The sequence below is a fragment of the Haliotis rufescens genome, unplaced genomic scaffold, assembly GCF_023055435.1.
Source record: "Haliotis rufescens isolate VD_foot unplaced genomic scaffold, xgHalRufe1.0.p SCAF_7, whole genome shotgun sequence".
Lineage (NCBI taxonomy): Eukaryota > Metazoa > Mollusca > Gastropoda > Lepetellida > Haliotidae > Haliotis > Haliotis rufescens.
This window is the reverse complement of record NW_025964361.1, coordinates 19,909,687-19,936,105: the sequence shown is the minus strand read 5'-3', so window position 1 is coordinate 19,936,105 and position 26,419 is coordinate 19,909,687. Positions and strand designations below refer to the sequence as shown.

The 26,419-nt window shown below is 43.1% G+C and overlaps 1 protein-coding gene across 3 annotated transcripts in view; it reads right to left on the bottom strand.

Moving 5' to 3' along the window:
• Positions 1-8,287: 8,287 nt before the first annotated feature.
• Positions 8,288-26,419, bottom strand: part of LOC124139810 — a 50,784-nt gene continuing 32,652 nt past the window's right edge. For 2 of the 3 annotated variants that reach the window (XM_046507143.2, XM_046507144.1), the window contains exon 2: positions 8,288-11,659. In XM_046507143.2, coding sequence (XP_046363099.1) covers positions 9,933-11,659 — 1,727 coding nt within the window. In that variant the 3' untranslated portion in view covers positions 8,288-9,932. Of the gene's footprint in view, positions 11,660-24,256; positions 24,497-26,419 lie in introns of those variants that run through there. The other variant, XM_046507145.2, reaches the window with a different exon arrangement.

The window sequence follows — 26,419 nt, the reverse complement described above, 5'->3', positions numbered from 1 at the left end:
AAGGACTGAGTAACTCAAGCGTGCATTCATAGAATTAAAAGAAGCCCGCGTAAAATACATGACTCCTATGAATATATAACTAACTTCTATTACATCATAGCCATAAATTCTGCATTCTGCTCTGCCAGCTATCTAACAGTCTTGGGGTAGATAGTATTATCCAGCCAACACCCTCTGAGCATGCACGAGACGGAAAGACGTCAATTCTTAAACTTCGGAAAAACACTGTTGTTTAACTGTATAACGCTAACGTGGATACGCTGAAAACGGGAATGGCGCAAACGAAGTTGCCAGTCATTGTTATGTTCACCGAAACACACAATATTATCTCTTTGGGGACGTTATCTACAGCAGGGCAAAACACCTTTCCGGCCCCGACGTCCAGTGATACGCCCAGTTTTGCTTCCACATTCCCGTCAAGCACGCATATCTTGAGTCCAGGTTTCATCTGGACAGCTCTGGTGGTCTTGCAATGGTCTACTGGCGTCAAGGAGAACGTTTCAGAGACTCTTGCGTTACCCAACGTCGTCAGTTTGTGGGTGGAACTATAATGGTATGGTTGGTCTGGTTTGGTATTTTTGTTGTTTAACGCCGCACTCAGTAATATTCCAGCTATATGTCGGCGGTCTTTAAATATTCGAGTATGGAACAGACAATCCAGTGATTGATATCATGAGCATCGATCAACGCAATTGGGATCGACGACATGCATCAACCAAGTCAGCGAGCCTTACAACTCGATCCCGTTAGTCGCTTTTTACGACAAGCATAGTCACCTTTTACGGCAAGCATTGGTTGGTGAAGACCTACATGTATTCCACCCCGGAATCTCATAATGGTATGGGTTGGTATCGCAACTCATGGGATAACACAACTCATCATTGGTCATGGCAATTTGAAAGGTGTACGCTACCGGGACGAAATCGTTCGAGATCATGTTCAACCCTTTGTGCAAATGCAGGGACTTAACATCACCTTGCAGCAGGATAATGGCCGCCCACACATTGCAAGTGTTGTAACTTTTGTGACTTTTGAGGCAACATTACATAGATCTACTGCCATGGCCGGCGTTTTTTTCAGACCTCTCCCCTATAGAACACGTTTGTAGAACATGATTGTTGTAGAACATGTTAGTATATAAGTTTATAGTGTACATAGGTGACAAAGTAGACACAATTTTATGGATACAGAGTGTACACAGGTGTACATAGGTGTTGTGTACCTTGGAGTACCTTGGAGTCCAGATGTGTCGTTGTAATTAGCCCTCTTATATTGACATTCAAGGAATATTGTTTGCCTGGTATACAAACTCACCAGCTTCGTCTGTAAAAGGAATATACTAGGAAGACAAGATCTAACAGATCTTCAAAGACGGACAAGTCGTCCAAGGATAAGGCGTCGCTTGGGAATGAGAGCGCTCAGTAGCAATTTCTTATCGCATCCCACCAGTCAAGAAGGGGGTTAATCGTGGCGAAAACGTGAATTGTTCGCCCATCTCTGCATACACGCCCAAGGAGAAGAAACAGGTGGGTGACGCTAGCAATCCGTACGTAGGAAATCACCCGGATTGTAGGATAGGGGTCTTGCTGTCGAAGCCAGCTTCACGAACCTGATTCCACCAGTCCCGTTGAATATGGAGCACTTCATGTATTCTAAGACGCAATTAATGCATCGGCAATCACCGAGTCAGTAAATAACATCTTACGAATGTCTGCTATTAAGAAGGATAGGAGGGCTGGTCAAAACGTTCTAAGCCTAACAAAGGAAACCAACAATTCTCCCTCCTTTTCAATACACTCCTCATATCGATAGTGAGGTTTGTACTTCCAGTAAGGAAGAATTTTTCTGAAGCCACCCTCAAATACCCATTCACGTCAGCTTTGAGGTCATCGTTGTCATCATAGCGCTTTCCACGAAGTTGTTCTTTCAGTTTAGGAAACCGGTGGAAATCACTTGGTGCCAGGTCAATCACTTAGAGGGAGAGGAAGTTCTTCGAACCCACATTGTCACACAAAAGCCTTTGCAAGTCGAGAGGGGTTAGAAGAGGCATTGTCATGAAATAGTAGAACTCCAGCAGTCAGCTTTTCTCCCCGCTTTTCTTTGATAGAATCTTTCAAGCTGTGAAGCACATCATCAAAGTAGGCACCGGTAATCTTCTTTTGAACTAAGTAATAAACAAGGATCACACCCTTTGTATCCCAGAATACAGCGGCCATAACTTTCACAGCCTGGAATTTCTTTGGTGCCGGAGACGTCCAATGGTGCCATTCCATAGATTGACGTTTTGACTCGGGATCATAGTGGTAGACCCATGTTTCATCACACCTTGCCAATTTCTTTTTGAATTTGACGAAATCCTCAATTAGAATTACATTTTCTCTGGCAATGTCAGTTCTTTTATCCTAAAGATCAAAATTTAAAAACTTTGGCATACAACGAGCAGATATCTTATATCGTCTGTAAATGTTCATGAATAATAGTTTCAATAGTTCCATGGATTAGACCCGTGTCTTCCTCAAATTTAGCAGTGGTAATACGTCTATCTGACAGTATAGGTTTTTCAATCTCCTTGATTGAATCTTCATCGATGGAAGTTGAGGGAAGAGGGAAGAGATAGTCTTCTGCTATTATTTCTCGTGTAGACCTACCTATGGGCGGCCCTTCGGTAAAAAAATACAAAGTTGAAATAAAGGACAAAAAGTACGCAATAATAGTCAAATGTTACGAATAAAGAGTGAATGTTACAAATAAAGGTGATTGTTTACATACAAATAATGAATTCAAAATACAAAACCAAACCAATGAACAACTCGCAAACAAAAGACGTCGTATGTAAAGAAATAACAATGATGTACTGAAGAACGTCGGTGCACATACAGGACACCAAACAGCTGAAGGACAACGTTGACAATAAAGAACGCCAGATGGCGCTGCAATTCGTAAAACACTTTTTCGAGTTTAATCGGCTTGTGCCGCCGTTTATATGATAAATGCATGCCGAGGTGCTCAATGTATTACGCCATTCCTCGTTCACTCAGCTTGTTATGACATCGTCACCGGAAAAGAGGCTCATTTTGATAAATAGTATACTCGTGTGATCCAACATCCGTCCAATGACTACATGTATTTAGACACTCAATGATCACTCATTTAACTCATTTAACGCTTAACAAGGAATGATCTATAGTAAACCAATTAATTGTTCATGCATGGTGCAACAGGAAGGTGTTATGATGCCGAGTTATTTTTCTGACGCACATTTTCATAAGATCTGAAAAGTGAACATTGTGCAGTACCGCGCAGCACTGGGTTCACCTCAGACTATAATTCTACTCTAAGATGTAAAATTTCAAATTTCCTGTCTGAGGGTGTGAATTTTATTGCAAATATTAAATCGATTTAAAAAAAATAATACACTGCTAAGTATTGTCCGAGATTTTGTCAGATATAGCAAACTTCGGCACACCGATAAAGGTACTGTGCGACAATTTGTCCATTTGTCGTTTCATATATCTGAACGACATGAATAATGACCGAGATGGTTGCTCTGTGAAGATGTTGTTGCAGTGGAACTAGTAGCCTACTATGTGACTGCCATGTATATATATCTATTATATCTTTAAGTGTGAAAGACTGAGCTTTCCGAAGCTGAGAAAGTGAGAAAAGATAACATTGTCAAACAAGAGTGACCTCCCCTCAAATTGTCTCCCTTTATCCCATGTGTCTAGCCCGTACACAGACTGTCGACTTCCTTTAAACGTTAGTTCCACATTGACAAGGCAAAATAATGACAGATGGCCATTTATGGAGTTAATATCGCACCAAGCTGTTTGTTGTTCTCTTGAAAATGTTCCGTTATACACTGTAAACTCGTCAGTCGAGACTGTTTGTTTCGCAAAACGCTATTTTTGTTACTTGATCAGCGTGTCTTATTTCGTTTCGAACAGCGGTTTGGAAGTTTTTAAGTATATTTTATGTTAAATTTAATTTTGTATATATTCACATCTATACGTATGATACAGAATTTTCGTGTCCCGAAATAATTTTTGTTACTTTTGTTGATATATATGTTTTTAAGATTTTGCAAACACGAAACTACTTTTTTAGTCGCAAATACAAGGGGTGGTGAACCGTCCCTGTGTGTTAGAGGGAGAATTTGTGTTTCACTTGATGAGAGAAACGTGATATTTCACGAGACACATCGAATATCCTCTAGAAATATAAGGTCATGGCGGGGCAAGCCGATTAAACCTCTTGTGTACAGATGAACTCGGCCACACAGCGGAGTGGTAGGGCCAGCATCCCCACCAGGCCAGCTTCCCCACCTCTTGTGTACAGATAAACTCGGCCACACCGCGGAGTGGTAGGGCCAGCATCCCCACCAGGCCAGCTTCCCCACCTCTTGTGTACAGATCAACTTGGCCCTACCGTTGAATGGTAGCGTCAACGTCCAATGTGTACAGATCACCTCGGCCACACGGCGGAGTGCCAGGGCCATCTTCCCATTTTGTGTACAGATCAACTCGGCCACACCGTAGAGTGGTAGGGCCAGCTTCCCACGTTGTGTACAGATAAACTCGGCTACACTGTGGAGTGGTAGGGTCAGCGTCCCCAATTTTTGTGTACAGATCAACTCAGCCACAGCGGAGTGGTAGGGCCAGCTTCCCACGTTGTGTACAGATAAACTCGGCCACACCGAGGAGAGGCAGGGCCAGTTTCCAATGTTGTGTACAGATCAACTCGGCGGAGTGGTAGGGCCAGCTTCCCCACCTCTTCTGTACAGATCAACTTGATCACACCGAGGAGTGGTATAGTCAGCTTCCCATCTTGTGTACCGATCAACTCGGCCACACCGCAGAGTGGCAGGACCAGCTTCCCATGTTGTGTACATGGCTAAACTCGGTCAGCGTCCACACCTTTTGTGTACAGATCAACTCGGCTACACTACAGAGTGGTAGGGCCAGCTTCCCCAACTCTTGTGTAGAGATGAACTTGGCCACACCGTGGAGAGGAAAGGCCAGCGTCCAATCTTGTGTACCGATCAATTCAGCCACAACGCAGAGTGGAAGGACCAGCTTCCCATGTTGTGTACAGATCAACTCGGCCACACCGTGGAGTGGCAGGGCCAGTTTCGAATGTTGTGTACAGATCAACTCGACCACACCACAGAGTGGTATAGTCAGCTTTCCATCTTGTGTACCGATCAACTCGGCCACACCGCAGAGCGGCAGGACCAGCTTCCCATGTTGTGTACATGGCTAAACTCGGTCAGCGTCCACACCTTTTGTGTACAGATCAACTCGGCTACACCACAGAGTGGTAGGGCCAGCTTCCCCAACTCTTGTGTAGAGATGAACTTGGCCACACCGTGGAGAGGTAAGGCCAGCGTCCCATGTTGTATACAGATCAACTCGGCCACACCAAGGAGTGGTAGGGCCAGCTTCCCATGTTGTGTACAGATCAAGTCGGCCACACCGCAGAGTGGTAGGGCCATCATCCCCACCTCTTGTGTACAGATCAACTTGGCCACACAGCGGAGTGACAGGGCCAGTTTCCCATGTTGTGTACAGATCAACTTGGCCACACCGGAGTGGTAGGGCCATCATCCCCCACCTCTTGTGTACAGATCAACTTGGCCACACCGGAGTGGTAGGGCCATCATCCCCACCTCTTGTGTACAGATCAACTCAGCCACACCGGAGTGGTAGGGCCATCTTCCCATGTTGTGTACAGATCAACTCAGCCACACCGCGGTGTGGTTAGGGCCATCATCCCCACCTCTTGTGTACAGATCAACTAGGCCACACCGGAGTGGTAGGGCCATCTTCCCATGTTGTGTACAGATCAACTCAGCCACACCGCGGTGTGGTAGGGCCAGCTTCCCACGTTGTGTACAGATAAACTCGGCTACACCGTGGAGTGGTTGGGGTACCTGAACTACCGCCCTCATCTTGTCTGCAGCCCAACCCGGCCACATAGCGCACTGACAGGACCGGCAATAACCATCGCCCCCGCTTGTGTCAATATCACCTCGGCCCACCGCCTTCATTATAAACCTTCTGGCTGTTTGTGTAACTCGATGGAGTTTTTGAAATTGTGGTAACACCTCTTCTGAGGTATTACAACGATTGTAACACCTCGCAGGAGGGCTTACAATCATTATAACTTCCGTTCAGATTGTAACATGTAATGAAATGTAAAATCAAATGACAAATGTTTTCTTTATATTCCCGAGGATCGAACTCGCAACCTTCATATCTGCAGCCCATTGAGTGTACCACAAGGCTACAGAGGTGTCGATAAGCGGCACTGCTTTTTAGAATGTCCTTTTCAAGATCCGTACGCCAGCAACAGGCTGTACAATGAATGAGCGTCAGTCAAAGCAAAACGTGTGATAGTCACAGCCTACGAGACGCACGTGCAGATTTCGCACCGTTGCGAAACCCACGTGCTGAGGTCACCGGTTTCATTGAACCGAGTTCACGACTGCAGGCGATATTTCATCTCCGATACAGGTTATACAGTTGAGAGTTTTTATTACAGTTATTTCATTAAAAACGTTGTCTATGCGATGAGTCGGTTTATAAGTTGGACAAACCATGTCTCCTCGAGATTACTAGACATGGTTTCTCCTACACATAACAACCGTCCCAGCCCTTGTGAACAGATCGACTCGGCTGATAAAGGGTCGAGCGGTTTTTAACGGAGCATAGAATTTTAAAAATAATAATATAATAGTAAATTATATGTCAAATGTAAATATAAAAATCAATTACAAGCGAGGATCTATGATCCATAACAAACACAGAAACGTGACTTAGAGACCACGGGGTGGATATGCTGGGAACGCGCAATCTTTCTCGAGAAAATTGTTTATTGCTTTACATCTATATCACCTATATATAATGCTGTTTAATTCAGGATCCAAGTGACGTCATGGTTAATGTTGTTTGTAATAATACAAAGGGTTATAGTCTCCACGCCTACGTCTAACTGACAGCAGAGTGTCTTGAACACATTTATACTGTGTGACGAAATGAATATAGAGCTACATTCTCGATGTTAAATTGTTTACTTTTCTATTGCGGGTAACCAGATGCGCGGTGGAAACAGCCGAACCCCTTAAAGGGGAAGTGTACACGCAAAAATCACTTTCTTTCTTTTTCTAAACAAAACGCAATTTTAGAATTAGTTAGTATCTGTGTTTGAAAATATACGCTCATTTTTTTTCACAGTGAAAGTAGGAAGCTCACAATAGTGTTAAAATGATATGTCGTTATGAGGCCTTCGTTTTACGAGCGAAATAGGCCTGAGTTATCCCCCTTAGATTATGACGTAATTGGTGCCAATTCAACTAGGTCCCTGTCTATTCTCAACGCAAAAGATATCAAGGACCAGTTTGCCGTAAAACAACATGGTCTACGACACACTCCGGCGTAGTGGTGACTCAGCATAACACAATTCTGGCTGGCATCTGAGACGCTAGAATCACAAAACTGTACCTACACCACGTGAAGCGGCTCTAACAAAGCATGATGACGTCATAATGTTTATCAATTGGCACCAATGACGTCATATTGCAAGGGGCATAAGCCATGGTGTTTTTGTTATGGAAATAGAACACTTGGTAAATGTGAAAAATATAAATCGTTTTAATGCAAAAAATATGTTAATTAAATATGATGTTTTTATATTTTTGTCTATGACACTTCTATGTTAACACTTTTAATGTGGAAAAAGTACAAGAAAAATTGGTTCATTTCCGTGTGAACTTGCCCTTTAAACGATATGAACAAACCTAACGGGGAAAAGCCATGTGCGCAGTTTCTACCGACACATGACTGACTGATTTACTTTTTCCAATTTGAGAATTTACACAGATTTAAAGACTTAATATATAGACTTAATGTAATCTGGTTTGCACTTAATTTGCACAAAACACCGGTTGCAAGTCATCAGGGATGTGTGTGATGACGAGAAGGACCCGGATGTGTAACGGCTGACATGTGCAGGCTTTCTGTGTGAGGTGAAAAGGCAAGCTGCATGGCTGCAGTTGTAGAAATCTCTGACAGTACGGGACAAGTTATATTTACGGAGTTTCGAAATGTGCCTGGATTCACGGTAAAACCTGCTGAATTCGTCCTTGTTTAAGTGGCAGCATTGAACCGTTATCAGTGTTGCTGTCATTCTTAGCTAGTTGACTTTGCATTGAATTCTTTGAATATGTCATTAGCAAGACGATAGATATTCTGCAGCATTTATCAGACATATAAACAGAAGCAATATGTAACAGACATTTCTTTTATTCAAATTGACAGAATCACATATAAAAAAATACTGTTATAAAAACAATACACGCTCAATTATACAATTCACAACCATGAAATAGAAACTTGCATCACAATCATAAAACGCGTTCCACGGAGCATCTTCCCGAGGCAAGGGAATTATCTGACTATGAAAGTCTAGTTTACACCCACGTGGCTGGAATTTCCAGGGTCGACGGAAGCGCCACCAGTGGCTATTACGAGTTATGTCCCTTCTCTGTCTCTCCTACCGACCATTCAGATACCACCTATTATATTACTTGCATTTGCTTCAATCAAAATGGCGGCGTCTAGTCAAGACGATCTGATCGATAATCAAGATCTATATTGTACTAAAACGGGTCTCACATCGCGAAGTGCATCAAATTACTTCACCACATTGATTAAAAACATGAAACGATTTGGATTTGGTTCTAAGTTGGTATCTGACCGATCTAAATATATTATTTAAGTGTAAATACATAACTTTCGTTCGTTGACAGACCAAACTGGAACCGGTTGCAAATTTGGTTGCGCATGAATATTGATATATACCCAAATATTGGCATTGTTGACACGTTTATGCATACGCAATAACAACATGCGTCTGCAGTTGTGTTTGGAAACATAACACCACCGATGTTCAAGATCCTTTTGGAAAAGATTCTTCAACTTATGGTAATTCAAGCGCCATGTTGTTAGTACGCAGGATACATACAATAAAATTTGAAAAATCACATTAGCGCCGCGCTTTGAATATCTGACCAACAGTCGGTCGCTCGCACTGCCGACACACACCGGCAGTGCAATCAAAATGGTTCGGTTTCCTTAATCTATCAGATGAATTGATGTCATGTCCGTACCATTTTGGAAGAGGGAAATCAGAGTGTTCACCAAAGACTTAAAAAGTTAAAAGCAACCTGGAATGGGGCAGACAATATTTTTTCAACAGCCTAAAAGATAATTTTTTCGATGCATTCGGCTATAGGGGAGTTTGTAATTGTCATGCAAAAATACTCATCCCCGATTTGTGTAGCGCTAAAACGTTACCAGGGTGTGGATACTGATGAATGTATGATGTGCTCTGCTTTAACACATAACAATTTGAATGTCTGGTTCTTCACACATGTACGACTATCATTATGTGTCACATAGCACAAACACTGCAAACGCCAACATGCAGCACATTGATACCCAACATAGAAATCTAGCTTTACGTAATAGGATTAGACATTACATTGGGTAAAGATGTAGACACTTATCTATTTCATATTCAGGTCAGTTTCCCCCAACAAATCACGTGTCGCCAGAATGTACCGGGATCCAGTCTGACGTCACCAATCATGTCGTAGTCGAGTCTGGCACGAGGTGTTAAATATTCCCAGGCACAGTTCAGGCATGACGTGTGTCGATGAAGGGAGACCTGCAGTATATGCAATCGTGTGTACGACCCATGCCTCTTCACAATAACACGTCATTTTTTCATGAATTGTGTTGGTGTTATAAAAATCACGATAGAAGCACGATAGCTTTTATAAACGGCAATAAAATTGAATATATTTCTGCTACTTTCTACAAGGACCCTCACATATCTGTTCATCTCACCAAGGTGTGTGCATTTAAATGTCACGCCTTCGAGAGGGCTATTCCTGCTGACTCGAATATATAGCGACTGACGTCTATGACGATTCCACTCGTGTATTTGACCATGTCAAGGTCCAGTTCAGGGAATGTATCAGTCCAGTGAAGAGTGAGAGTGTCATTCTTCCAACTGAAGGGGGCTCCCGGCTTATTCTGCATCAACCCCGACTGGTAGTTTGGCTGCCACGTAGGATGGCAGTTATGGTTCAAACACTTCACTTGCAAACGTCTATTCAACCAAACCAAAGCAGGGTTTTTCTCCACAATCTTATATGAGAGGTAATGATCGTTATACCAATAATTATTGCTCTTGTGTTTTTGCAAAATTGTTCTTAGATTTTGTAAATATTTTGAGTTTCTTTTAGCAATGAGAACCCCGTGGTTAATGGAATCTGGCCAATGCCCGTAAAGATGCCAGTCAGGGGAAGCCATTGCGTCATAACCAAAATACGTGTCTGGAATCTTCTGTGTCCAGAGAGCCGAAAAATCTACATATACACCACCATATTTGAGAAGAATGGCCACTTTCATAATCCCCACAGCTAGTTTTGGCGTCATGACAGCCTTGTCATATGCTGATTCTGGGTATTCTCTGTACACGTATATGAAGCGGGGGTCTTCCTTGAGCTTGACCCACCACTTGCCCGTGGGCTTCTCCACGCCATGAATGTACACTTTGCTCAGTCCGGCCACGTAGATTGCACTCAACATGCTCAGATATCCAGTGAACTTGATGTTGCAATCAACACAGACGTAATGGCCGATTTTGGGAATTGGATTTTTCATACTGAAGAAGTGTTTGATGTTTACTCCACCGTATGATACAACTCTTGACAACATGGCGAATTTGGATTTTTCTTCCCATATGTCTTTAGGGAATATATTCCTTTCTACCCGAACACATATCTTGTCCCCGACGACATCTGTGACATATCCTTCTTCTGAAACACAAGGTTTGATTCCGCCATGTTCGTGTATGCCCAGACTCAGCACTACAAGAAGCTCCTCGGGGGTAGTCGGGGGTTTGAACCCACCCTTCTTACCTATGATAATTCCATCAGCATATTCAGTTGGACTTGTAGCTACTACTCCTGCAACTAGTGGACTCGTCCGGAGATGTACAGGGAAGTCAATCCAAATGGAATCTTCTGGTATATAGATGCCCCCGAACTTATCTAGTATATCCAGTACGAGGATGTATCTCTCTGCAGTTCCAGTTCTGGGACACACTGAGTAGTTGAGAGGCCGTGGAAGTAGATGATCTATTTCCTGCAAGGTGTCATTAAACCACTGATAGTACCCTTCCTGGTCCACCACGGGAAGCTGTTCATAATGGAAAAACACTTTGTCTGGCCTCACTGCGCGATCAGCGCTCCTGATCGCTAGGTAGTGGCGGTACTCGAAATGACGTCTGCCACACCAAACATAATGCAAGATGGCGGGTACCAAGTCTGGCATAAGGTCATGGTCAAAGTCTAGCTCGTCATCTTTCTTTGGTGGTTCGGGGGGTTTAAAGGCCATGGGTTTTCGTGGATGGACGTCTTTGGCCAAAAACAATGGCTGATCTTGGTTGATTGTGTTCATGCCCATGACGTTGAAGTAGATGAGACAGAAGGCACCAAGGAATGTCCCTATCCACAATGCACATCGCCGTCTCTTACTACGTGACCTGGCTCTGTAGAACACTCGACACAGACGCATCTTCGTTGTACCTGCAAAATAAAACAAAATGGAGAATTTACCTCTCATGTAACATATTAATGATACATATACTTGTGAAGATCACTCAAGGGGCAGGCAGACATGCATACGTGTTCTTTTTTTAAAGAAACAAGGATCATACACACATACACAGGGGCAAATATAAACAGATGATTAGAGAAATAAATATTTACATATGTGTAGAGACGGGCTAAGTGTATACATATCTATCTGAGGCAGAGCTACATGTATTCACATATATGTAGGGACGGGGTCAATGTATGCATATATATATGAGGCAGACCTACATTAATACCTAGAGACAGGGTTAAAAGCATACATATCTATCTGAGGCAGGAGTACATGTATTCACATATATGTAGAGACAGGGTTAAATATATATATCACATATCTATCTGAGTCAGAGCTACATGTATTCACATATATAACCTATGGAGACAGGGTTAAATGCATACATATATATCTGAGACAGAGCTTCATGTATTCACATATATAACCTATGGAGACAGGGTTAAATGCATACATATCTATCTGAGACAGAGCTACATGTATTCACATATATAACCTATGGAGACAGGGTTAAATGCATACATATATATCTGAGACAGAGCTTCATGTATTCACATATATTATCTATAAATACGGGGTAAATGTACACATATCTATCTGAGACAGAGCTTCATGTATTCACATATATTATCTATAAAGACGGGGTAAATGTATACATATCTATCTGAGGCAGAGCCACGTGTATTCACATATATTATCTATAAAGACGGGGTAAATGTATACATATCTATCTGAGGCAGAGCCAAATATATTCACATAGTTTGTGCACAAAAATATGGGAACAGATATGAGCAAATACAGGTTGTTTGACGCTGCAACCGGCAACATAACAGCTATTTATATGACGGCATATACAGAACTGCTACAACTAAGGATGGGGGTAGGTGTAAATGGATATATCCAGAGGTTTGGGTACTTTCACGAGACAGGTTTTTATTTGCCTCAAACTTCAAGCTTCCTCCATGCATCTATACTACATATAGCAGAGGCAGTACAAATATGGTCCCTAGGGATGGTTAATGTTACAATGACCTCCTTAACAGAAACCACGTGCATTCACCCCACGCATCGGGAACACAATGCGGTCTGCCCAGGTGTGTTTATGGGCAATCAGCGATTGAGGCAAGGTTCATCTATAGACCGTCATATATTGGCGTACTTGAGTCGCGTCCGTGTGACCGGGTCGGAATCTTCCAGTGTGGTAAACACTTTATATTATAACCTTTAGATGATTGTGTTTTGCAAGCTGTATGTAGAAAGTTATTATAAAGGACTAAATAGCATATTATTGTCAGATTAGGTCTACCCCGTCTGGCCATGGATGACTACCCGTCCCCGTGTGTGCAGAAGCAGTGCCTGTTCAGCATAGAGGTAAATGTTTTTGTCATTTGTCCCTTTAACTGTATTATGCATACAGATCAGGACCGCGTGGGTAGTGTTGCCACGAGTTGAGAGCTGGGGATATAAAAACAAACATCAAAATAGACAAATGAGCAGATATCACTGGTCTAAATGGGGTACCGGTACTTGTTCCCGCGATACGCGTGGAATAAACGTGTCAGAACATATACAGCACCGGCATTGTCAGTGATTTACAACTGGAATCAGCCTTGAATATGTGCCCCTCGGTGATCTATAGGAATTATGATATACCTACACCTGGGTTCAAGTGTCTGGCAACCTTGTAGAAAGCCATCTTACACTCAACACGTCCAATAGGGACGTCTCAACTGTACAGGCAATTTGAAATCTTTGCAACATAATATTACAGATAGTAGAATTAATTTATTTTGCCCTAATGCTCGTTATAAACAGAAAAGGGTGTTTCTCGGCCCTGATCTGCTCAGTGCATTGTCTGGTAGAAATACCATTTAACATAAAAAATGAAGGTAATGAATAAGACACCCCTCTCAACATGTGATAGCCGGGTGTATTCCCTGTGACAGGTGAGTGCACAACCCTGCTATGTCTATCAAGGCTGTCTGTCACACATGCCGTCTACGAACAATGCCATCATTCTACTGACACGACCAACAGAACAGAAATTCGTCTAAATCTGTACATAGATTGATATATTGTAAACAGAAATACCAACCTGGAAACAGTAAAGAAGCAAACTTAGCATTTGAAGAGTGAGTTGGGTTTAGTGAGTGAGTGAGTATGGTTTTACGCCGCTTTTAGCAATATTCCAGCAATATCACGGCGGGGGAGTTGGGTTTAACGCCGCTTTGAACGATATTCCGGTTATATCACAACGTGTCAGTTAATGTCAGAGGAACGCCGGAAGTAATGCAGGTCACAGACGTTTACCACTTTTGGTGAAACCAACGAGCACGGGTATGGTGCTGTCAAACCTAGAAACATAATCACGACGAGTCGATCCCAGAATCACCGGTCTCTGGTGTTGGGGGACAACTTTCGTATGTTGACAGAAATAAAAGTACACCTTAGTGAATATAACGTGACGCAAGGACAAGATATGGAAAACACATGTCCCCCAAGAGATACCCTTGTAACTACCTCCCTGTATACACTCCATAGAGATACCCATGTAACTACCTCCCTGTCCACATCCCCAAAGAGATACCCATGTAACTACCTCCCTGTCTACAATCCATAGAGATACCCATGTAACTACCTCCCTGTCCACATCCCCAAAGAGATACCCATGTAACTACCTCCCTGTCTACAATCCATAGAGATACCCATGTAACAACCTCCCTGTCTACTCTCCATAGAGATACACATGTAACTACCTCCCTGTCCTAACCCAATAGAGATACATGTAACTACCTCCTGGTCCACACTCCCTAGAGATACACATGTAACTACCTCCTGGTCCACACTCCCTAGAGATACACACGTAGCTACCACCCTGTCCACACTCCCAAGAGATGCACATGTAACTACCTCCCTGTCCACATCCCCTAGAGATACACTTGTAACTACCTCCCTGTCCACACTCCACAGAGCTACACATGTAACTACCTCCCTGTCTACACCCCATAGATACACATGTAACTACCTCCCTGTCCACATCCCCTAGAGATACACATGTAACTACCTCCCTGTCCACACTCCAAAGAGATACAGATGTAACTACCTTCCTGTCTACACTCCCTAGAGATACACATGTAACTACCACCCTGTCCACACTCCCAAGATATGCACATGTAACTACCTCCCTGTCCACACTCCCTGGAGATACACATGTAACTACCACCCTGTCCACATCCCCCAAGATATGCACATGTAACTACCTCCCTGTCCACACTCCATAGAGATACACATGTAACTACCTCCCTGTCCACACTCCATAGAGATACACATGTAACTACCTCCCTGTCCACACTCCCTAGAGATACACATGTAACTATCTTCATGTCCACACTCCCTAGAGATACACATGTAACTATCATCATGTCCACACTCCCTAGAGATACACATGTAACTACCTCCCTGTCCACACTCCCTAGAGATACACATGTAACTATCATCATGTCCACACTCCCTAGAGATACACATGTAACTACCACCCTGTCCACACTCCCTAGAGATACACATGTAACTACCACCCTGTCCACACTCCCTAGAGATACACATGTAACCATCTTCATGTCCACACTCCCTAGAGATACACATGTAACTATCATCATGTCCACACTCCCTAGAGATACACATGTAACTACCTCCCTGTCCACACTCTATAGAGATACACCTGTAACTACCTCCCTGTCCACACTCCATAGAGATACACATGTAACTACCTCCCTGTCCACACTCCATAGAGATACACATGTAACTACCACCCTGTCCACACTCCATAGAGATACCCATGTAACTACCTCCCTGTCTACACTCCATAGAGATACCCATGTAACTACCTCCCTGTCCACAACCCCCAAGAGATACCCATGTAACTACCTCCCTGTCCACAACCCCCAAGACATACCCATGTAACTAGCTCCCTGTCTACACTCCATAGAGATACCCATGTAACTAGCTCCCTGTCCACATCCCCCAAGACATACCCATGTAACTACCTCCCTGTCTACAATCCATAGAGATACCCATGTAACTAGCTCCCTGTATACACTCCATAGAGATACACATGTAACTACCTCCCTGTCCACACTCCAAAGAGATACAGATGTAACTACCTTCCTCTCTACACTCCATAGAGATACACATGTAACTACCACCCTGTCCACACTCCCAAGATATGCACATGTAACTACCTCCCTGTCCACACTCCCTGGAGATACACATGTAACTACCTCCCTGTCCACACTCTATAGAGATACACCTGTAACTACCTCCCTGTCCACACTCCATAGAGATACACATGTAACTACCTCCCTGTCCACACTCTATAGAGATACACCTGTAACTACCTCCCTGTCCACACTCCATAGAGATACACATGTAACTACCTCCCTGTCCACACTCCATAGAGATACACATGTAACTACCACCCTGTCCACACTCCATAGAGATACCCATGTAACTACCTCCCTGTCTACACTCCATAGAGATACCCATGTAACTACCTCCCTGTCCACAACCCCCAAGAGATACCCATGTAACTACCTCCCTGTCCACAACCCCCAAGACATACCCATGTAACTAGCTCCCTGTCTACACTCCATAGAGATACCCATGTAACTAGCTCCCTGTCCACATCCCCCAAGACATACCCATGTAACTAGCTCCCTGTCTACAATCCATAGAGATACCCATGTAACTAGCTCCCTGTATACACTCCATAGAGATACACATGTAACTACCTCCCTGTCCACACTCCAAAGAGATACAGATGTAACTACCTTCCTCTCTACACTCCATAGAGATACACATGTAACTACCACCCTGTCCACACTCCCAAGATATGCACATGTAACTACCTCCCTGTCCACACTCCCTGGAGATACACATGTAACTACCACCCTGTCCACATCCCCCAAGATATGCACATGTAACTACCTCCCTGTCCACACTCCATAGAGATACACATGTAACTAGCTCCCTGTCCACACTCCATAGAGATACACATGTAACTACCTCCCTGTCCACACTCCCTAGAGATACACATGTAACTATCTTCATGTCCACACTCCCTAGAGATACACATGTAACTATCATCATGTCCACACTCCCTAGAGATACACATGTAACTACCTCCCTGTCCGAACTCCCTAGAGATACACATGTAACTACCACCCTGTCCACACTCCCTAGAGATACACATGTAACTACCACCCTGTCCACACTCCCTAGAGATACACATGTAACTACCTCCCTGTCCGCACTCCCTAGAGATACACATGTAACTATCTTCATGTCCACACTCCCTAGAGATACACATGTAACTATCATCATGTCCACACTCCCTAGAGATACACATGTAACTACCTCCCTGTCCACACTCTATAGAGATACCCATGTAACTACCACCCTGTCCACACTCCATAGTGATACACATGTAACTACCTCCCTGTCCACACTCTATAGAGATACACATGTAACTACCACCCTGTCCACACTCCATAGAGATACCCATGTAACTACCACACTGTCCACACTCCCTAGAGATACACATGTAACTACCTCCCTGTCCACACTCCATAGTGATACACATGTAACTACCTCCCTGTCCACACTCTATAGAGATACACATGTAACTACCACCCTGTCCACACTCCATAGAGATACACATGTAACTACCTCCCTGTCCACACTCCCTAGAGATACACATGTAACTATCATCATGTCCACACTCCCTAGAGATACACATGTAACTATCATCATGTCCACACTCCCTAGTGATACACATGTAACTACCTCCCTGTCCACACTCCCTAGAGATACACATGTAACTACCACCCTGTCCACACTCCATAGAGATACACATGTAACTACCTCCCTGTCCACACTCCCTAGAGATACACATGTAACTACCACCCTGTCCACACTCCATAGAGATACACATGTAACTACCTCCCTGTCCACACTCCCTAGAGATACACATGTAACTACCACCCTGTCCACACTCCATAGTGATACACATGTAACTACCTCCCTGTCCACACTCCATAGAGATACCCATGTAACTACCACCCTGTCCACACTCCATAGTGATACACATGTAACTACCACACTGTCCACACTCCCTAGAGATACACATGTAACTACCACCCTGTCCACACTCCATAGAGATACACATGTAACTACCTCCCTGTCCACACTCCCTAGAGATACACATGTAACTACCACCCTGTCCACACTCAATAGTGATACACATGTAACTACCTCCCTGTCCACACTCCATAGTGATACACATGTAACTACCACACTGTCCACACTCTATAGTGATACACATGTAACTACCACACTGTCCACACTCCCTAGAGATACACATGTAACTATCATCATGTCCACACTCCATAGAGATACACATGTAACTACCACCCTGTCCACACTCCATAGTGATACACATGTAACTACCTCCCTGTCCACACTCCCTAGTGATACACATGTAACTATCTTCATGTCCACACTCCCTAGTGATACACATGTAACTACCACCCTGTCCACACTCCATAGAGATACACATGTAACTATCTTCATGTCCACACTCCCTAGTGATACACATGTAACTACCACCCTGTCCACACTCTATAGAGATACACATGTAACTATCTTCATGTCCACACTCCCTAGTGATACACATGTAACTATCTTCATGTCCACACTCCCTAGAGATACACATGTAACTACCTCCCTGTCCACACTCCCTAGAGATACACATGTAACTACCTCCCTGTCCACACTCTATAGTGATACACATGTAACTACCACACTGTCCACACTCCCTAGAGATACACATGTAACTATCATCATGTCCACACTCCATAGAGATACACATGTAACTACCACACTGTCCACACTCCCTAGAGATACACATGTAACTATCATCATGTCCACACTCCCTAGAGATACACATGTAACTACCTCCCTGTCCACACTCCCTAGAGATACACATGTAACTACCTCCCTGTCCACACTCCATAGTGATACACATGTAACTACCACCCTGTCCACACTCCATAGTGATACACATGTAACTACCACACTGTCCACACTCCCTAGAGATACACATGTAACTATCATCATGTCCACACTCCCTAGAGATACACATGTAACTACCTCCCTGTCCACACTCCATAGAGATACACATGTAACTACCTCCCTGTCCACACTCCATAGTGATACACATGTAACTACCACACTGTCCACACTCCCTAGAGATACACATGTAACTATCATCATGTCCACACTCCATAGAGATACACATGTAACTACCACCCTGTCCACACTCCATAGTGATACACATGTAACTACCTCCCTGTCCACACTCCCTAGTGATACACATGTAACTATCTTCATGTCCACACTCCCTAGTGATACACATGTAACTACCACCCTGTCCACACTCCATAGAGATACACATGTAACTATCTTCATGTCCACACTCCCTAGTGATACACATGTAACTACCACCCTGTCCACACTCTATAGAGATACACATGTAACTATCTTCATGTCCACACTCCCTAGTGATACACATGTAACTATCTTCATGTCCACACTCCCTAGAGATACACATGTAACTACCTCCCTGTCCACACTCCCTAGAGATACACATGTAACTACCTCCCTGTCCACACTCTATAGTGATACACATGTAACTACCACACTGTCCACACTCCCTAGAGATACACATGTAACTATCATCATGTCCACACTCCATAGAGATACACATGTAACTACCACACTGTCCACACTCCCTAGAGATACACATGTAACTATCATCATGTCCACACTCCCTAGAGATACACATGTAACTACCTCCCTGTCCACACTCCCTAGAGATACACATGTAACTACCTCCCTGTCCACACTCCATAGTGATACACATGTAACTACCACCCTGTCCACACTCCATAGTGATACACATGTAACTACCACACTGTCCACACTCCCTAGAGATACACATGTAACTATCATCATGTCCACACTCCCTAGAGATACACATGTAACTACCTCCCTGTCCACACTCCATAGAGATACACATGTAACTACCTCCCTGTCCACACTCCATAGTGATACACATGTAACTACCACACTGTCCACACTCCCTAGAGATACACATGTAACTATCATCATGTCCACACTCCATAGAGATACACATGTAACTACCACCCTGTCCACACTCCATAGTGATACACATGTAACTACCACACTGTCCACACTCCCTAGAGATACACATGTAACTATCATCATGTCCACACTCCCTAGAGATACACATGTAACTACCACCCTGTCCACACTCCATAGTGATACACATGTAACTATCTTCATGTCCACACTCCCTAGAGATACACATGTAACTATCATCATGTCCACACTCCATAGAGATACACATGTAACTACCACCCTGTCCACACTCCATAGTGATACACATGTAACTACCACACTGTCCACACTCCCTAGAGATACACATGTAACTATCATCATGTCCACACTCCCTAGAGATACACATGTAACTACCACCCTGTCCACACTCCATAGTGATACACATGTAACTATCTTCATGTCCACACTCCCTAGAGATACACATGTAACTACCTCCCTGTCCACACTCCATAGAGATACACATGTAACTACCTCCCTGTCCACACTCCATAGAGATACACATGTAACTACCACCCTGTCCACACTCCATAGTGATACACATGTAACTACCACACTGTCCACACTCCCTAGAGATACACATGTAACTACCACCCTGTCCACACTCCATAGTGATACACATGTAACTACCACACTGTCCACACTCCCTAGAGATACACATGTAACTATCATCATGTCCACACTCCCTAGAGATACACATGTAACTACCACCCTGTCCACACTCCATAGTGATACACATGTAACTACCTCCCTGTCCACACTCCATAGAGATACACATGTAACTACCACCCTGTCCACACTCCATAGTGATACACATGTACCTACCACACTGTCCACACTCCCTAGAGATACACATGTAACTACCACCCTGTCCACACTCCATAGAGATACACATGTAACTATCATCATGTCCACACTCCCTAGAGATACACATGTAACTACCACCCTGTCCACACTCCATAGTGATACACATGTAACTACCACCCTGTCCACACTCCATAGAGATACACATGTAACTACCTCCCTGTCCACACTCCATAGAGATACACATGTAACTACCACCCTGTCCACACTCCATAGTGATACACATGTAACTACCTCCCTGTCCACACTCCCTAGAGATACACATGTAACTACCTCCCTGTCCACACTCCATAGAGATACACATGTAACTATCTTCATGTCCACACTCCCTAGAGATACACATGTAACTACCACCCTGTCCACACTCCATAGTGATACACATGTAACTACCACACTGTCCACACTCCCTAGAGATACACATGTAACTATCATCATGTCCACACTCCCTAGAGATACACATGTAACTACCACCCTGTCCACACTCCATAGTGATACACATGTAACTACCTCCCTGTCCACACTCCATAGAGATACACATGTAACTACCACCCTGTCCACACTCCATAGAGATACACATGTAACTACCACACTGTCCACACTCCCTAGAGATACACATGTAACTACCTCCCTGTCCACACTCCATAGAGATACACATGTAACTACCTCCCTGTCCACACTCCCTAGAGATGCACATGTAACTACCTCCCTGTCCACACTCCATAGAGATACACATGTAACTACCACCCTGTCCACACTCCATAGAGATACCCATGTAACTACCTCCCTGTCCACACTCCCTAGAGATACACATGTAACTACCACCCTGTCCACACTCCCTAGAGATACACATGTAACTACCTCCCTGTCCACACTCCATAGAGATACACATGTAACTACCACCCTGTCCACACTCCATAGAGATACACATGTAACTACCACCCTGTCCACACTCCCTAGAGATACACATGTAACTACCTCCCTGTCCACACTCCATAGAGATACACATGTAACTACCTCCCTGTCCACACTCCCAAGAGATACACATGTAACTACCTCCCTGTCCACACTCCATAGAGATACACATGTAACTACCACCCTGTCCACTCTCCATAGAGATACCCATGTAACTACCACACTGTCCACACTCCCTAGAGATACACATGTAACTATCTTCATGTCCACACTCCCTAGAGATACACATGTAACTACCTCCCTGTCCACACTCCCTAGAGATACACATGTAACTACCTCCCTGTCCACACTCCATAGAGATACACATGTAACTATCTTCATGTCCACACTCCCTAGAGATACACATGTAACTACCTCCCTGTCCACACTCCATAGAGATACACATGTAACTACCTCCCTGTCCACACTCCATAGAGATACACATGTAACTACCTCCCTGTCCACGCTCCCTAGAGATACACATGTAACTACAACCCTGTCTACACGCTTCTGTCTGTTATGCAACATGATGGCCTTTAGCGTGGTATACAACATATATTTGTAGATAATAAGGGTGAATTTGGCAGTCAGCATTATGCAAACTGCACTGTTGCGTCCTGGAACAGACAAACCAGTGACTGAAAGCATAAGCAACGCTTCACGCCCTCGCCACCCACGGAGCCTGGCACCCCTTACGACCCAACTGCCTTTCTTCACCTGCAAGGATTCGCCGTGGAACTGTTCTTACCAGGGCCCCTAAGTACAGTTTTCCGTAGGATGCATGTCAACAAGTGTATGTTGTAAACTGTAGTTATGCTTGTAAATTCAATTAGTCCAACAGAGGAGCAGGGTTGAGGATAATGTCAAACTGTCAAACTTTCAGTGAAGCTATTATAACGAGGTTCCTGTTGTTTCTATTTTGGTTTTACCGCCGCTTTGTGGTACAGTTATATCACTTGATGTGGGAGAATGCGGCGTGGTCTTTGAAGTTTACCACTCTGGTGAAACCCACCAGCACTGGTGTGATGCTGATACTACAAGGAACACAATCACATACACAGGTTTAGGCACCCCTCAGGGAGCAACTGTACACATTGATTTTGTTTGTTTTTTAGTTTGTTGAATGCCGCATGCAGCAATATTCCACCTATATGACAGCGTCTGTATATAATCGAGTCTGGATAATCCAGTGATTGGCATCATGAGCATCGATCTTTGCAATATGGATACGATGACATGCATCAACCAAGTCAACATGTCTGACCACCCGATCCCGTTAGTCGCCTCTTACGACAAGCATAGTCGCCTTTAACGGCAATGGGTTGTCGAAGCCGTGACATATTCTAACCCGGATCTTCACGGACACCTAGTGCACATTTAATTGCGGCGCGTTTGACGAATGGAAACGACAAGTATCAAGTGAAAACAGTGTTTGAAATGGTCCACGGGATATATTTTTAGCAAATATAAACTCAAAACATCCGAAGCATATATCAGGAAAAGAAATTATATAAATACAGAGATTAACAAACAGCTACAACTAGGATTGAAACGCTAATTTCGTGAAAGCAATCTCAATTCAGATAGTAACTAATCATAGTAAGAATGTTGTTTGTATGCTATCATACTATAGCAACAATGTTACTTGTATGCGATCATAGCAACAATCTTGTTTGTATGCGATCATATCATAGTAACAATGTTACTTGTATGCGATATAGCAACAAGGTTGTTTGTATGCAATCATATCATAGTAACAATGTTACTTGTATGCCATCATATTATGGTAACAATGTTCTTTGTATGCGATCATAGTAACAATGTTACTTGTATGCGATCATAGCAACAATGTTGTTTGTATGCGATCATATCATAGTAACAATGTTACTTGTATGCGATCATAGCAACAATGTTGTTTGTATGCGATCATATTACAGTAACAATGTTACTTGTATGCGATCATATTACGGTAACAATGTTGTTTGTATGCGATCATAATATAGTAAGTGTTACTTATATGCGATCATTTATGGTAACAATGTTGTTTGTACGCTATCATATTATAGTAACAATGTTACTTGTATGCGATCATATTAGGGTAACAATGTTGTTTGTATGCGATCATAGAAACAATGCTGTTTGTATGCGATCATAATATAGTAACAATGTTACTTGTATGTGATCATAGTGACGATGCTACTTGTATGCGATCAAAGTGACGATTTACTTGAATGCGATCATAGTAACATTACTTGTATGCGATTATTTCCTTAGAAACGTAATACATGTACTATCATTCTACACATCATGCCAGCACCTCTCCTTCACAAGCTGTGTATGACTACTGATTCCCTGGCTTTCTGACCTCTTTGCGTGCTTACGAATATCTATGAAACCTCGTCCATGTGAGATGTGATATTGCTTGTCGCTACCCCAGTGTCAGTACTTACAGATAGTTTCTCCCTCCTCCAGCTGACCCAAGTGTCGAGTTGAGGCCACCCGAGTCTATCCCAGTGTCTCCGGCATTCCCAATAACAAAGCTACGTCCGTCAATGTCAATGATCCACACAAAGCATCATTCACGACGCTTGACTTTGTTAAGACTAGTGACAAACAGCTTGGCCAGCAAGCCACTATCTCATTACTGTGTAATGTTAAAAGACAAATCTATTCAAAGTGATATAACTAGGATCATTGCTTCATTATCCCCTTCTTTGATCAAAGTGATACCCCACGCCAGCCAATCACACCTTGCCCTGGCCGCCGGAAAGGTAACGAAGACAACGGGGCACAGTGTGGGGTCAGACAACAGGCGTGTCTTTCTGTCGGGTTAAATCACAGCTCACGCTACATCATTAGGAAGCTTATTTGCACAAAATTGTTGATCTTAAAAAACCTTTCATATCGTGAAATTGTGATTTCCAAGAAACACAAATCCCACTTGCATATGCCAGCACGCCTGGACCAACATGGGTGTCCAGTGTGGGAAGGCGTACCTGACGATGCATACACTCGTGGGAATAGTGGAACAACACTTTATACCGTCGACATAAGAACAGCGAAAATAAGTTAACCGCGCCTTCACCATATTATTGATAGGTGAAAAACTGTTCATACGGAATATGATGTCATCTCTATAACGACTGGCTTGTTTTAGTATTTTGATTAAAACATATTTTATTGACTATCAACAAGATTGGAAAATAGCCCAATACGCTAACTGGATTCTTCCCTTTTCAACAGTACGGAATGACCAAAACTGGTATATCAATGCATGCAACCAACAGTACAGAATGATCAAAACTGGTATATCAATGCATGCAACCAACAGTACAGAATGATCAAAACTGGTATATCAATACATGCAACCAACAGTACAGAATGATCAATATTGGTATAGCAATGCATGCAACCAACAGTACAGAATGATCAAAACTGATATATCAATACATGCAACCAACAGTACAGAATGATCAAAACTGGTATATCAATACATGCAACCAACAGTACAGAATGATCAATACTGGTATAGCAATGCATGCAACCAACAGTACAGAATGATCAAAACTGGTATATCAATACATGCAACCAACAGTACAGAATGATCAAAACTGGTATATCAATACATGCAACCAACAGTACAGAATGATCAAAACTGGTATATCAATGCATGCAACCAACAGTACAGAATGATCAAAACTGGTATAGCAATACATGCAACCAACAGTACAGAATGGTCAAAACTGGTATATCAATGCATGCAACCAACAGTACAGAATGATCAATACTGGTATATCAATGCATGCAACCAACAGTACAGAATGTTCAATACTTGTATAGCAATGCATGCAACCAACAGTACAGAATGCTCAATACTGGTATAGCAATGCACGCAACAACAGTACAGAATGATCAATACTGGTATAGCAATGCATGCAACAAACAGTACAGAATGTTCAATACTTGTATAGCAATGCATGCAACCAACAGTACAGAATGATCAATACTGGTATAGCAATGCATGCAACCAATAGTACAGAATGTTCAATACTTGTATAGCAATGCATGCAACCAACAGTACAGAATGTTCAATACTGGTATAGCAATGCATGCAACAACAGTACAGAATGATCAAAACTGGTATAGCAATGCATGCAACACAGTACATAATGCTCAATACTGGTATATCAATGCATGCAACAACAGTAAAGCATGCTCAATACTGGTATATCAATGCATGCAACCAACAGTACAGAATGCTCAATACTAGTATATCAATGCATGCAACCAACAGTACAGAATGCTCAATACTGGTATATCAATGCATGCAACAACAGTAAAGCATGCTCAATACTGGTATATCAATGCATGCAACAACAGTAAAGCATGCTCAATACTGGTATATCAATGCATGCAACAACAGTAAAGCATGCTCAATACCGGTATATTAATGCATGCAACAACAGTACAGAATGCTCAATACTGGTATATCAATGCATGCAACCAACAGTACAGAATGCTCAATACTGGTATATCAATACATGCAACCAACAGTACAGAATGCTCAATACTAGTATATCAATATGATACATACAAGCAGTAGTATGTACAAC